The 16,730-nt window shown below is 40.2% G+C and overlaps 1 protein-coding gene across 3 annotated transcripts in view; it reads left to right on the top strand.

Moving 5' to 3' along the window:
- The window catches only part of pbx1b (pre-B-cell leukemia homeobox 1b), a 93,451-nt gene that overhangs the window by 48,913 nt on the left and 27,808 nt on the right, over nucleotides 1-16,730 (top strand). For all 3 annotated transcript variants that reach the window (XM_050055169.1, XM_050055168.1, XM_050055170.1), the window contains exon 3: nucleotides 13,243-13,487. In XM_050055169.1, coding sequence (XP_049911126.1) covers nucleotides 13,243-13,487 — 245 coding nt within the window. The remainder of the gene's footprint in view (nucleotides 1-13,242; nucleotides 13,488-16,730) is intronic.

Here is a 16,730-nt window from a genome sequence, read left to right as displayed (position 1 = left end):
AGTGAATCAAGTTATTAAACATCCTTTCATTTTATAGTTACAGTTTACTAATAAAACTCTCNCTGCAGTGTTCACAGCTCCACCTTTTAGTACCAGATCTGTGTGCTAGGTACCCAAACAGAGGGGGGGCCAAAAATGGGGATGGTGCACAACGGTTCCATTGGTACCATCCACAACTTTTCACAGTGGAAACGGAAAAAAAGCGTACCGAACTGAACTGAACTGTCCCGAACTGAACTGCTTTATAGAAAAAGTTTCAGGGTGTGTCAGACAGAAATGAATGATAATGAATGAAAAAACATTGTCCACTGTGCCAGTGACGATGTCGTTACTCGTGGCCCTGAGGCTTTGGTGGACCTAATTCTAATTACCTTCATTAGTGGTATCTTCTGATGACAGTGAGTGTGTGTGATTAGTATTTCTTAACAAAGACTCTTGCTGCTTCTTTCTCCTCTGAACTGCTGGTTACAAAGCGGAGGGGCCACATAGAGGATGAGAAGGCAGCACGGCGCTTTAATGTGAAGGCTGTCAGCTCCACTCCCCTTGGTTTCCACCCTCTGAAGAGCACAAGGCCTTATCGCTTTAATTGACTCTTTATCTTTTTGTTAATTTCCCCTTTAGTGCAGTAGCTCCCGTTCTACCTTTTGATATGTCATTTTACATTGGCGTTTGCATGACTTACAGGAAGTGGCTGTATAGATTACCATATTTCATAAAAAAAAGCAGATTTTTTTTTTTTTTTTTTTTAGTTTTAAGGAGCTCCGTTGCTTCTTAATTGTCTTCATTGTCCATTAACCTCTTTGATATTGTCTGTTAACCTTTTTCCCTTAAAATGAATTACATGACTTTGTGTCTTTGAAAGGAAATGCAGTAAAATAATTGTATTCTTTACACATCCCAAAGCCATTTTTGTGCATATCTAATAAGTAATGTATAATTTTATAATGCTGGCAGGAGTTTAAAGACTTGAGTCTTTACAAAGGCAAACAGAGGGGACTTAAGGGGAGCAGGATTTAACAGTTTGATGCCTGTCGTCTTCCTCCTGGTGTATGTTGGTTCTCTTTCCATTCCAGTACACTTGCGACTGTATAATGAATTATGCCGATGTTGAATTAGCATGTAGCTGTCGCTTCGGTGCTGGTGCCTGCCTTGTGACAGGACCACCGTAGCACAGGCTGGCGTCGGGAGAGGGGGCTTCTACTGTGATTTATTAACTGCTGAAGCCACAATGAAGTGTGCCCACTGAAGCACCAATGCAAACAAATAGGGCCAGGGCTGTCACTGTAAATTCAAGCAGACAGGGCGACCGCAGCCTGACCAGAAAGGGTTAATTATGCAAAAGCGTTTGGCTTTCATCAGACACACTGGACTGTTTTTAGAGATGGACTGATTATTCAAGGCATGGTTACATCATCAGTCTGTTTGGTGAAAGGTGTGACTACACACTAAATATCAATGTAAACATTAGAGATAAGACACTTTTATTTTATTATTTAAAACGAAATATTTTATTCCTTTTCTTTTTTAAATATACAGGAAGCCATAAAAGCAATAACTATTCAGAGTCAGTGATATCAGATTTTTCACAATTATATGCGCTTGAATTTTAAGTGTTAACACTGAATATTTTAACATTTTATTTTTCATGTCCCAAAAATTACCTGCACAGTTAACAAAAATAAAGGCAGTTTCACTCAAGATCGATCACAGCTGTTAGTGACAATGAAATTACAATGACAGGATGAAACTGTGAGTCTCATATAAAGGGTTAAAAAAAGTTGACTACAGGATGGCTTCAGTAATGATGAGATATTTCATAACAATTTAAAGATGATCATATGTCAGATACTTTTTTCAATCTAATTTAAATATCTTTGATATGATGAATATAAAGTATTATTAGGGAAAATGGCTGCTGCCCCATTAATTCTTATGTCTTTTAGCACTGCGCTTTCCAGGTTTATTTATGTGACAACCTTTTATTTTTAATTTTTTAGTCTTTTTCGTAAAAGGGCATTTAATTTAAAAAGAAATTAAGTTGGAACAAATTCCAACTAATGCGTAATGAACCCACATCTTCAACAGTCCTGTAGCATTTGCATGGTTCCATTCATTTGCCTCACTCAGTGACAAGCTAACGTCACTGTTAGCAGTTGCATCTGTTGTTCCTCACATTACTTCTCAGATTTTGTGGGGTTGCGATTATCCGTACAGAATAGCTCATTGGTGTTCGTACGTAGCTCATTGGTGTTCGTACGTAGGTTTGACAACCAAAACTTGGTTTCCAAATGCCAACCGTGTAGCAGCTAGCTACAAGATGATTCGAATTTCAGTTCTGCTTATGGGTTCCTTTTAAGATGTGATAACGCTTTGTTATTGCAAACAAAGGCTACGTATCTGCAACAACGTTCGTAGCTATCTTCCAGGATCTACATGACTAGATCCATGGATGTATAAAGAGAACTGGATACAGTGTTAGAGGCAGGGCCCTGTTCGTTCCTATGAAAATTGCTCTGTGGTGCATAAAGCCAGAAAAGCTTAACAGCGGCAGAGAAGCTAATAACCACCGACTAACCTTTAGTTTAGCACTCTGCTAACTTGAATAGAGATAAAATTATGCGGCTCTTTTCGACTTTTTAAATTAGGGATGAACGATATTGGATTTCTTTGCTGATATCCGATATGCCGACATATAACCACTCATTTTGCCAATATATCGATATCAATATATCCATGTATTATGGAAAACATAAAATTCTGTTCCCTGAATCTCCTGACTGAATATACCTCTATATCTGTATGCTTGTACCTTGTTTTATCTTTATTTTTATGTAGGCCTGCTCATGTGATACAATGATAATACAACAAACTTTGTGAATATTCAGTTAAGGCTTAAAACAATGAAGATATTTTTGTGATCCAAACATTTGACCTAAAACAGGGAGTCAATGAGAACCAAAATCAATCAGTAGAACCTGAATTAGCTTAAAGGATACCCAACCCTAATTGTACCTTAGCAAAATCAGAAATAGCTTCACATGTTTACTGTGAAGTTTGAAGTCAAAGAAAGCATTCGAGATTGAATATTGCATTTTTCTCCATGTTTGAACACTAGTTTGGATTTCAAATAAACAGTGACAGCCCTGTTGTGTACGAGTAATTTTTTTATTTTTAGCCACGGTGGCTGTTGCTGCTAATGCTAACAACTTACTTCATCTCCTTTTCCCCTTAATCAAACTGCTTTTGCTGCTGCTACAAACTCGGGAAACATCACTTCCTGTTTGCCGTTATTCTTAGGAAAGACCATCCTGACACAGCAAAAGTTTTCATAGGTTGTATATGAGTTACTGTTGGCTGATCGCTCAGCAACAGAATAGAGCAACAGATAAGAAAACATCACAGGTTGTCACTTTAAGGTCTCGTGCCTTTTGCCTTTCTACTCAAAGTGCTCATAGAAATGTCAAGCCAGGCGTTGCTGATCTGCCTGGACACGCTGTCACCTGACCGGCATCGTGTGTCACTTTTGGCCGACGCTCCCTGTGCTGCTACCTGTGATGTAACACTGCGGATCACATTTCAGCGTCTGGGTGCAGAACGGAGGGCCTCCAAAGGTGTCTGCCAGTCTGAACTGAGGCACCCAGTCTCTGTCAGAGGCCTTTATGTTTGACCGTCCGTCTCGCTAACTGTGACAGAACAGCCCAACATCATTAATTAAACATCAGGCTTTCCCCCAATCACCCGATCGCCACAACACGCTGCCATGCCAACAGTCCCTGTCGACATGCCTTCGAAATCTAGAAGGGGATTACGTATGGTAATGGTTTTTGACAGGCTGCCATTTGCCTCCGTTAATCTGATAGGATAAGATATCTGGACTGCAGAGCATGGTGTGCTGTAACTCTTTGAGTCTGATATTGTTATGCCATGAAAAAAACTGAATCATTTTGAAGATGCAAGCAGTGTCCTGGAAGAAATCTTAATCCCCTGACAAGCTTTTGATACCATCCCAAATATTGTCACTGACTCAAAAGCGTATTTTTAGACCTGGATCTTGCTTGTATTTGCTGTCAATTTTAATATTTCTCACATTTGTGAACTTCTGTCATGTATGTTGAGATGATGTGACAGTCTGTAATGGACCTGTGTCCTTCCCCGGTGATAACATTTCTCCAAAGAGGCTAGTAATATGATGCTAGCCCCAGGCTGCCAGCCCACTTTTATTTTGCTACGGTTCATTCCCCTTCAGAGAAAAGACAGAGTTTATTCTTTCGTCTTTGTTCAATTAAGACTCACCCCAAACTCAGAGCTGCTCTGAAATGATGTATCTGTGGAGCTAGTAGTTCAATTAATATTTTAATACCCACACCCATCTTCATATGAGGCCAATCTTCTCGGATGACTAATATATGGGGAACAGAGTACGTTACACATGTGCTTACTGAAAACAAGCAGCGAGGGGGGAGAAGAAGGGGAGCTGCTTTCCCCCAAATAGGGACGTAAATCATCTCAGAGCATGATATTCCGAGCTTATCCTCAAAGAGCTTTTTCCCTCAGTGTGGAAATGAAATAAATATTCCCAGATAAACAGCCCGACAGTTAAACATCCACCTCTCCAAAAGCCAATTGCCCCGGGCTTTTATTAAATATCGATTTGATTTGTAAAAGGCCAGATATTTGAGGGGGTTAAATAAATGTCATGTTCTGCCATTCCAGTTTACTTTTCTTGTCTTCTCAGCCGGTGACATTTTGTCTTGCTGTGTGTACACACAGAGCAGCAAAACCACTGACCAGTGCACGCACCCAGCCTGACCCAGTCCATCCTTGCAGGGATGCTTTTGCACCGTTGACACATGTAGAAGTTTCAACTAGGGACGCACCGATTTATCAGCCGCACATCGGTATCCGCCGATGTTCGCCTTGTTGACTGTCATCGGCCTTCAGGCAAACACAGTGACAGTGGCCGATGTTTTTTGATCATGTCACATCAATTTTGCGCAGGCTTAAAAGCAGGGCTTGAGAATAATGGCCATGAGCAGGTACAAGAAGAATACAATAACAGTTTGGTAAATGGGCTCTGTGATCTCACTGTTGTGTGACATGGAGGTTAGTAGCGCCCGGTGTCCCTTTCTCCCGGGGATGATAGCAAATATTTGGGAGCAACAGAAATTTTCTCTGGTACGCCTTCGAGGCGATAGGATGCAGTAAACTTAGTATCGTACGATCACAGGACGCACCCAGTTGTTTCCCTGATAATGTCACATTGTGAATAATTAATCTGTTAAATCAGCTGGAGGAGAGCTTGTTAACGTTAGCTGTTAGCTGTTAGCAGTCAGCGGCTACAACTAACAGCTAGGAGGTTGCATTGAAGTACATTGTGATGCGTCAAAGCTGTATTCAGTAAAAATGACTATTGATCAAAGGGGAATTGTAACATTCTCATTATGTGTTCAAATGTGATCTTGTAAAATGTAGTTTTTGGGGAGAAACATGAATAAATACATTTGTTTGAAGGAGAAATTTGTTTATGTTTTCACAGTAATATAAAATAGATGTTAGACAATTTTTTTTTAGTGAAAAGGCATTTGAAGCAGTTTTTTTTTAAGGCTGAAAGGCTATTTTAAATGTTTGTTTCATAAATTTGTATGATTTAATAGTTTAAGTAGTGTAACGAAGGGCTTAATTACTTTGAAACTAGGGATGCACCGATTTTGAAATTCTGGGCCAATATCAAAGGTTAAAATAAAAATTTGGCTGATAGCCGTTACCAATGTTTTTATATTGTTGTTAATTTTATTTTTGTTGCTATTTGTTCTCCCTGCTGTGCCAGGTAAACAAATAAATCTTTACTATAAAACAATAACTGAAATGTTTTAAAATAATTAAGCCCTTCATTACACTGCCTTTGAATGAGCACAAATTCAATCATACAAACTCTCACATGAAAAACATCTTAAATAAAAGAATAACTGCATCAAAAGCATTTTTACCAAAAACAATATGTCATAATTGTCTCTCTCATATCTATTTTATAATGATGCGAAAACAACAACATTTTTCTTCAAACAGCTGTATTTATTTTTCTCACCAAAAACTACATTTTACTGTACAAGATTACATTGAACACATCATGAGAATGTTATAATTTACCTTTGCTCAGTACTCATTTTTACTGAATAGAACTTGAACGCATTATAACGTAACCTTATGCAACCTCCGTGAGCTGTAAGTTGCGGCCAGTGGCTGCTAACAGCTGACAGCTAACGTTAACAACTCTCCTCATGCTGATTTAAACACGGATTAAGGTTTGTTGTCAACCATATAAAAACATCAGTATCGGCTAACGGCCAAATTTGTTATTTTGAATATTGGTATCGGCCCAGAATTTCATAATTGATGCATCCCTATTTATGGTTGTTATTTTTTACTGTAGCATAGATTTCTTTGTTTCCCTGGCACAAAAGGGGGAATAAATAACAACAAAAAGAAAATAAACAACAATATAGGAACATCGGTATCGGCTATCAGCCAAACAGTTATTTTAAACATTGGTATCAGCTCAGAATTTTTACAATAGGTGCATCCCTAGTTTCAGCATTACACCATCCTGCATCTGCTTTTAGTAAATTCCTCTGCAGCCAGAGCCAATGTAAGATGTTTTTATTTGTATTAACGCAAAGAATAAAGTGAAGCAATAAAGCCTGGTGCATGCCTTCTTGTGAGAATTGCTTGTCAACAACAGGAGGGAGGAATAAGGCATTGTCTGACAACAAGCCATCTTTGAAACGCCTCCAAGAGGGAAATGGCATCCATTAGAGACATACAGAAAATGTGTGTTCACCGAGGGGGAGGGGGGGCGTCCAAATCACACACAGACTCACATACACACAGATAATTGTTTATCCCTGGGAGAACCTTCAGTGTTTGTCTGCGGGTGGCTAAGTAAGTTCACCAGCACTATTGGACAGGGAGTGCCCAGCAGACCCAAGGCTCGAAAAACATTAGGATGAATCAATTAGGCTGCCATTAGCCAATAAAGTGGCCCTCACTGAGTCGTGTAATTATGACCCACAGCAGAGCCAATTTTATGGAAGCACATTATCCCTTTCTTTTCTTTATTAATTTTATTTGTTTGAGATAATCCCTCCATGGTTTTAATTATGTGCTTTAGGTTCAGGGTGGAATAAATAAATCATCATTTGCTTCCATCACTGCAGGTCTGTGGTTTTTCTCCATGTAGACAAGAGATTGTTGCCATTATGCCTGTCATCATTGTAAGGATCAAACTCATTAGTGGCTTAAATTAAAAACGAACACCGTCGCATCCTTTTCGCGGAGTCCACATTAACCCCACTCAGAGCAGGTTCCCATCAGATTGTGTGATAAGAGGCGGCAGGAAGAGCTGATATTATAGGCAGCAGCTACTTAGCTTGTTCCCAGCTCAGAGGACACTGTGTAAGTGTGACAATGTGCTGTCAATGAGGGATGACAGTACACAGCCAACATGGCGTAATGCATTGTTCCTTCCTGGGTCCCTCCTGACAGATGCTCTCCAAGACAGCTGGATCAGCAGCAAGAATGGAGCTGGGATCTGGGCTGCGTCGTGTGAGGAGAGGATGCGATATGCGGCTGATTAGCGAGGGTATACATGTGTCAACAAGCAAGGCCTGGGGATCATGTCGGAGTTTGTGTTAATTGTCAGTTTAAGACACGTTTACCTGTTTATTTTGAGCAGAATGCTCGGCTTCAGATACCCAGCCCTGTTGAGTGTTTGCTTTCCTCGACCTTTCTTATTCCATCTTTCCTAAAAAAAAAAAAAAAAAAGGAATCAGCCTACTGGTGTTTTTTCTCTTTGCCTTCCAAGAGATCTCCTAAGAAATGACCTTCTGCAACAGCCGCTCCTATAAGACTGATGCTGGAGGTGCTTCCAGCCAAGTAAAATAAACACTTCATGAATGTTAAGTTGGAACTTGGCAGACGTGAATCGAAACGTTTTTTTGGACATGGGGAATTTTTGTGTTCCATTTTCATTTGACAGTCTAGACGTTTTATGAGTTTGGGAAGAAACCTGGCCTTGGTTTTTTGTTTTTTTTTTCTGTAGAAACATCTGACAAGAGCTTCCTCCCTTACATTTGTGTGCTGGTGCTCTTTGATTTGTGCTTTTACTTTGTTTTCTTAGTAATGATGTGGATCATTTTGTTTGACAAAGACAGGTTTGTCTCAAGAAATAAATGATTTAACGTGCATTTGTGCATTTACATTTAAACATCATAGTAGACAAAGCATGTCCTTCCGCAGAACTTTCTCCGATGGAACTCATTTATGCTTCCGGATTAGATGTCTCACTTTTTGTAAACATTTAATATGTGAATACTTTATTTACTTTCCTTAAATGCACAATATGTAATTTCTAGCCCTCTCAAAAAATGACCACATAGGTTGACTCTGTCAGCAGCTTATTACGACCCGTACTTACGTTGGTTGTAAGGCGCTGCCCTCTAGTGGCCATAGTAATTATTACAGGAATGATGTGACGTAGTGACAAAATCCATGTAATGTTGTACAAATATCAAAGAAGCCCTTAGAGGGTGGGCGTGAGCGTTGGCGCCTAACAAACCTAGGACTTTCACCCAGGAGACCAGTGTCCATGTTCTGAAGTCAATGTTGACTTCTTTTAATAACAACGTAACCTTGTGTGCTAGTATGTGTAGCACACTGCATTGGTGACAAATATTATATTACATCCGTGACAGTAGTACTTATTTAATGCCAAACCATGATGTTTTTCCTAAACCTAACCACGTAGTGTTGTTGCCTAAACCTAACCAAGTAGTTTTAGAGTGGAACTACAACCATTTTATGACATTAAGGACGTTTTTAAAACTGTGACCCTGAATGATAATATATGTAATTTTGGGGCTGGTCATATAAGTTGTTTTTGAAGTCAGTGGAAATCGGCCTATTCTGTCATTTAGATGTTGGAGAGAGTGGGTGATTTCTGCTGCTAGTGGTCTTTAAATCAAAACAATAACAAACGACAGACTTTGAAGAAGTAGTGTGGGATCATGGGAGTTGTCGTCATTGTCAATCTATCTGACATGACTTAGGCAGAAATCACATTTGAGACTAGAACATGTATTAAACTTTTATTCACGTGACATTCAGTCACATTTTAGACGTTATCTCATTTTATTAGAATGAAATAGCTACAACCAACTTTTATTTTGTATTTTGTCGCATTTTTTTCATCTGCCCATGTAATGTATTCAAGTTAGAGGGTTAGGTGAGTTGTCCAAAGGAAAAGACGTAATCACAATGTTCAGTTAGAATAACTTCTGCGTAGAGGACCAGCTAGGCACATGCAAAAAATGAAACGAGGCTGAACAAATAGTGACTCAATGGTTTGTTTTGAGCCACCTACAAAAAAAAAGAAAATTACATTAAGTGTATTTCTATCTTGCTGTTAGCAAATTCCTACGAGGACTTTACATTGTCATATCAAAGCCATCAGACTCCATAGACAAAAATAGTAATTTTACTTCACAGAATACCTGAGTGGTTCGTCTACAGCTGCCATGATTGGTTAACAAGTAAGGTAAAGCTGTGAAAATATTCTTAATGTAGCGTACACTAAAACTGAGATAGATTTTTTTTATCAAAGACGCTAGCAAAGCAACACAGTACATAATATGAGTGTAGCAGAAACGTCGGACCATTGTGTTTAACTACCGTAAAACTTCAAAGAAAAGTCTAGTCCCAATAAAACCCCCAGTCCTTTTTGCTAGCCCGGTGTGGCTACACATTTTGACAAATAAACGGCTGTCTCAATTAGAGGCCTGGTCTGGTTGCCAAGCAGTTCATTTTTTTTTTATAGAAGTTCTTCGGATGTGTAAAACCAGGTTGTTGGCTACCTCAAATTATGTGTCCATTCCTTGATTACCCTGTAAGTTGTTCATACTCCTTTGGTCAGTAAGGGTCCTCAGATCAAAAGAATCAAAAGGGTTTTTCATAAAAATGAATCCAAGTTGAGAGTATTGTTTGTTTGGTGCCGTAAATCACCTTCTCTCCGGTGCGCCGTCTGTTGGGGCCAGATTGAATGAATGACTGAATGTGATCATATTTCCCATCTTTGCTGAGCAACAGTTTTGTGTAAAAGGAATTAAAGGCCTAACTCAAATACAGGCCTGTTGATTTTAGTGATTTAAGCAAATAATAGCCCGGGCTATTAATCTACATTTTACGGTATATCTTTAAACATTACAATTATGGCTTAAATTGACAACAGAAATAAACTTGTTTGCTGATGTTACTTAAATCTGCATTTGAAATCAATGACCAGCTGTTTACACAGAGGTGATTGTTGTTGTTAGTGCGATGTCATAGTGATGGGGTCTGTATGCCAAATTGGAAGTCAAATTTACAGCAAACATTCTGTGAATCTTGTGAACCTTTTCAATCCTCTCTGTAATACTAAATGCAGCTTCTTATTTTGCTCTTTCATCAGTTTTTCTTTCTTCCTCTTTAACTATGTGCTGCTGTGAGTTGTTTTCCAGTGAAAATGACTTCCTGAAAGTGCAGCTCATTTTCCTCCATGGGATATTGTGGTGTGCTCTCATTTTAACACCCACTTCAGTCTGGTATTTATGAGGTGGTAACTATAGAGAAAAACTGCCTCTCCATAGTGGTGAGTGTTCAGGAGCCAGGGAGCGGCGGGGGCCTCCGCTGATGTACGTTAACTAAAGCAGACAGGCGGGTTTAGAGTTTCTGATGGAGCAGGTTTGATCGGGTCATAACGCGGCTGCAGTCGTGGCGGTGCGGAGGTGAGACGGGTGTGAAGCCATCCGAGATTTTCCCCTCCGAGCCGGTCCATACATTACAGGAGTGATGAAGGAGTCTGGGTAATGAGACAGGATGTTTGTACAGTCCTGCCATCCCAAGAGACCCCCCCTTACCCACCATCCACCCTCCTCCAACACTCCTCCCACTCTCAATCTACCTCCCGCTGAGCCTCTGGCCTGAACCCCTGACCTCTCCCACTCGCCAACAGTTGCCATATTTGCATTTCCAGTCCACTCGGGGGTGACTGAGGGAGCCCCCTCCTCTTCCTCTGCTAGTACAGCAGGCCTTATTCTCATCCCAGTGACCCCCTGCCCAGGCCTACCAACCCGGACAGCAGTCTGGGGTTAATGCACCAAGCACTCCCATTGTCTCTGAATTAATGAAGTGCTCCCTGCCTGTCCCTTCTCATTCAATGACAACGAGACAAATGACAAATGGTAACGTTTTAAATGGCTATCGACACACGCGGGGCGTAAAGTCACAGAGTCACAGCTCGTCTTGGCGCTGCGGCCGAGGCCCGGTAACGCCGGCTGCCGTCAATGCACTTTGGATGTCCACTCTGGGATCAATTTGGATCCTAGCTCCACACTGGAGGAGGTGTTTTATATTGAAATGGATGGTTCTCAGATGGAGGAGGAAGAGTCAGAGCCTGGGAGTGTTTTCACCTCAGAAAATGGAAGGTGGGACTTGAGTCTTTTTAAGAATGGCAAGGGAGACCTCTAGTGGAGGGCAGAGGAATCCATCAGGATTACTGATGTTGATGAATCCTCAGATTCCCATTTATTGTACTGTGTTGCAAGGATAAGGAACATTTTGTTTCATCAGATTACTTTATATCAGTCACACTGCTTACTAGCAGGGCTGCACAATTATGGCCAAAATTCACAATTTCCCCTCCGTGATCAACAAGTTTGATTCTGATTCTGGAAATTATAATCACGATTATTTGTCATGAGTACTCATTGATTTTAGAGACAAAATATTTTTATTGCACTTTAACAGCAAGAGCTCTGCCTTTATTTTCACATTGTGCTACAGTCCTGCTTATTAACAAATCTTTACATCAAAATAAGACTTTTAATAAGGTTTTCTTTCTTTGTAAAATTCTGCCCAAAATACAGGCTAACTAAAAATACATCTGCCATCACAGGATGCAACCAAATGAAAACAGTATGTACGAGCGAAACAGGCATTTTAAATGATAATATCGCAGTTGATCATGTTCATGTAATTGTGGGAAGACAAAATCGTGATCACGATTAATATTTGATTAATTCTGCAGCCCTATACACAAGATGTCAATTTTGTCTCTTGCCAACATGTGCCAGCCATTAAATCTACACGCGTATTTAATATATACAGTGCACTGTACACTTTAGAGAACTTTGATTTTAAATCTACATCTCATATTGATGCACAAGAGTCACATGAACTACATCCAAATTAATGATGATGACTCCAGCAGCAGAAGGAGCACCGTGAAGAATAGATAATAAACTGAATAACTGTAATAATTTAAGTAATAATAGTGACAACAAAAGAGATTTACGTAAGATAAAAAGGAGAGACAAAGAAAATGGATTATGGGATTTATCCCAGCAGCGGTGAGAAAGGAGAGGTTAGTGAAAAAGGTTCCTGCACAAACAAACGTTAAATTTAGGGCTGCAGAGAAAAAACTGCAAACCCCCACATCGTGTAAGCTTCAAATGGGAAGTTTTTGTTTTTAAAAATGTCTGAAACAATTAAATTGATTGCCAAAATAGTTGCAGATTATTTTTCTGTGGGTCAAATAATCAATCAACTAATTGTTGCAGCTCAAAATGAATTAGACATCTGGTTAATATGGCCAGAGCATTGGGTTTTTTGGTGGAAGGTGAAAGAGAGTAACGAGTGGACCAGGTGTGAAAGATATATTTCCAGAGAGAAAACAAAGTCAGGCAAAAACTGAAAGACTAAAACTTCTTCCCACTCCCTCTTCAGTCCAGTGAGAGCTGCAGAGGGAGAGTCCAGCAATACAATCATACACCGCACACACACACACACACACACACACACACACACACACACACACACACACACACTTTGTTGTTGACATTCATTCCTAAAATGTTGCATTTCTGGAGGAACTGATTTTTCCCTTAATCCCTTTTTATTGTGAGAATATTGTCATTTAACAGTGCACCACTTCCTGTATCGTCTGCACACTTCACACTTACAGTCTCTGCTTGTCTTTCTTTGCCACAACACACTGCATCACTCACAGTGAGCGGGTGGATGTGTGGGCGCAGCTCAGCGGTGTCAGCCCGTGCAGTAGGGCTCTCTCCAGCTGACAGCTTGTTACGGTGCATCACGCCACTGTAGGTGTGACCTTTATGACTGACCTCTGACCTTCTCCTGTCACTGCAGTGCTGAGTATCCGCGGCGCCCAGGAGGAGGAGCCCCCAGATCCCCAGCTCATGCGCCTGGACAACATGCTGCTGGCAGAGGGCGTATCCGGTCCGGAGAAAGGCGGAGGCTCGGCGGCGGCGGCGGCTGCAGCGGCGGCCTCGGGAGGAGCGGGGGCGGACAACTCGGCAGAGCACTCTGACTACAGGGCCAAGCTGACCCAGATCAGACAGATCTACCACACAGAGCTGGAGAAGTATGAACAGGTGAGGAAAGCAGACAGCATGAGAGGAAGCTGTTTGCTGATGTGCGTCTCACCATATTTCAGCTCGCCATTTGAGACTTTTTTAGCAGTTAATGCAAGAAATGTACCTTTCTCACAATATATAGTAACAACAACAAAGGTGCTCCAGCAGTTTGGACGTAATGAATTTACATTAAATAAAGAAATGGTCAGAACTGATACAGCGGAGGCCGAGACGTCCTGACTTTATACAGGTCATCATCCAACAACACTGTAGCCTACATCTCCCAAAATGCAACTTGATTGCATCTTTTTGTTAGACCCTCCTCACCCATGTCTTTCAAATTCAGCTCATCTTTTCCCAGCTCAAGCCGAGTTAACTCTTGTGACATCATAATGGAAACCACTCATCACAGTTTCCCAGAACCCAATGTAACTGCTTGTTCTGTCCCACCAACAGTCCCAAACATGAAGATCTTCAGTGTGCATTTATATAAATCACAAAAAGCAGCAAATCTTGAAAAACTTTATAAAATGTCTGGGAGCAGCGAAAGAAGAAATGAGCCCAAAAAATTGCAAGAAATTAGTAAAAAGAGAAAATTAAAAACAAGAAAATTAGTTAAAAATAAATAAGAAAGTTAAAAACAAACAAACAAATGACCTGCTGAAAAATTATAGTTATTCTGTAGCATAATTTTAAATATATGATTCAAATAATAATAATTATAAATATAATGTTCCCCTAGCCTTTTTTCCCTATTAATTTATTTTTTTTAAATAATTTTCTAAATCTATTAATTTTTTGGAATGTTTCTCACCAAGTTGCTCATTGCCTTTTTGCCCCATGATTTTGAAAGAAATTACTCTAATCTGTTCAGGGTTCAAAGGTTAAACAGTTGAGAAAGGTGTCTGAAAGCAGCACAAGAAAAGTGATGTCACGCCAGGTTTCAAAGGGTTAATTGTTGTTGAATAATTTTCCATCCATCGACTAATTGAGTAATTGTAATCAGTTACAATTACTGAGGAAATATTTAGAATCAAGTTATAGTTACTGATCAAATTGTTGGTGGTTGCAAAGGGATCCGCAACATCCAAATATAATATTTCCGTTAAAAAGTTAATGTAGAGAATACAACTTTGATTCTGTTGCTTTGCAGCTTTCTGCAGTGCGGGAACATCGTCTTTTAGCGGAGCCTATTTACGGAAATTTTTCAGCTTTACTGTCAAGTTGTAAACATTTTGTTACCAAAGTAATACAAAATAAGCAAAAGAAATGAGCTACATTACGTTGATGAAGTAATTAGAATAGTTACATTACTAATTACATTTTTAAGAGGGTAACTAGTCATCTGTAAGCTATTACATATCAAAACCAACCCGATGAAGCTCCTCCAAAGATAAACTACAGCAGTGTTTACAGGCTGAGTGGTACTCTTCCTCATTACAATTCAAACACTGCAACTTTATTGTCAAGTGTAGTGGACATTTGTCTCACAGAATGAATGTAAAACAACAAACCATGGTGTAGTCCTTACTAATTAGCATGAGTGTGAGGAGGAAAAAATGAAATGAAGTTGGCAGTAGACTCATCATTGTGGACTTCCTCTGTACTGCATCACTTGTGCTTTATGGTTAACCATTAAGACGAGTGGTGTAGTGGAGGGTAAACGCAGGTACACGAGGTACACACACTCAGCCAAAAAGCCATGGAATAAACAGGAGAGTAAACCCACTTCCTCCTCAGTAACTTACCCACCTGCCTTGTAGTACACCCTCCTCATCAACTATTACTTCACCACTGATCAGGACACAAGTGTGGATGCACTCTTTGTGATGAAAGCCATGTATTTACAGCTCAAACAGTTAGTCAGTTATTTAATTACTCGATCAACTGAAAAAAAATGTAAGTAACTTTTCAAGTACAAATTCAGCTTTTCTTTGTCTTATTATAGTAAAGTGAATATTTTTAGGTTTTGTAATCCTTTGTAATCCTGATTGAAGAAAACAAGACATTTGATGATGTCACTGTGGAACTGCTTTTGGTCATTTTTCACTATTTATACTGACACTGTGACACTGTGGCCCCTCGACACACCGTCCGGTGCACAAGCAATAGATGCAGTCATATGTAGGGATGGGCATTTAAGAAATTATCATGTTTGAGTACTCCCATAAATTATTATCAAGTACTTGAGAACTTGCAAAATATAAAAATCTACCATAAGAACTGAGTCCCATGGTGCCATGGTTGCTCACCTGGTAGAGTGCATTACATGAAAGCTCAGTCCTTATCACAGCGTCATAGGTTCAAATCATGCCTGGACCGAATTTTCTAGTGGAGGAACCTTAAATCCTCTATTTCATGTGTGTGTGTGTGTGTGTGTGTGTGTGTCCAATTTTAAAATCCACCCTACACCCTTGGTCCCAAACGAGCACTGGAGCACTGATGAGCAACACTTCTCGTCAGAACACACAAAGTACAAACATCAGCTGTGTTTATGTCATGACTGGCCTGCTGGTCCATCTCCCCACTTTTTATTTGCTCCCCACTTTTTATTTGCTCTTTTAAATACAGACTTATTCTTCACTGACGCAGGATCACATTCGACTGTTTCCTCCTTATACATCACGCTCAGTACGAATTCACTTTAGATTGTGTTTCCAGCCCAGAATAGTCCAGCACATGCAGTATGTTGTGTGTATCTGTGTGTCTGTTGCAGGGGGGGATGATTTCCTCTCATTGCCTTGATAACCGATGCATTCACGACAATAGCATCCCTTTCAGATGAATGTGAGTAAGACAGATGAACACGCAGATAGACAGACACAGACAAAGCCTGACACGGCTAAATCCAGAGAGAGATCGACAGGAGGAGAAGAAATAAAGAAGAGGAGACAGTAAGAGACGCAGAGTCGGAGTGTAATATCGTGGCAGATTCACGCCTGGTGTCACACGGGGAGGGGGGGATGAATGAAACGTCGTGGCATGTTCGTCTCTCAGGGTGGCTATGCTGTGAAAGTGTGTGTCTGAGAAGGGAACAGCTGTCATTGGTTCCTCTCAACACACTGCCATCACCACTTCTGTTAAATATGAAATATATCAGCGCTTATATTCCCCCTTGGCTCTGTGAGAACGCTCGCCCCAGAACTACGTTAAGAGCGGGATTTTTTTTTTTAGAATTTATTTCATCTGTGACTTTTAAATACTGTATGGCATTGTGTGTGTGCAGATGTGTGTTGTGCAGTTTGACATGACCACAGTGAC

The sequence above is a fragment of the Epinephelus moara genome, chromosome 10, assembly GCF_006386435.1.
Source record: "Epinephelus moara isolate mb chromosome 10, YSFRI_EMoa_1.0, whole genome shotgun sequence".
Taxonomy (NCBI): domain Eukaryota; kingdom Metazoa; phylum Chordata; class Actinopteri; order Perciformes; family Serranidae; genus Epinephelus; species Epinephelus moara.
This window is presented reverse-complemented; position numbering and strand designations above follow the sequence as displayed.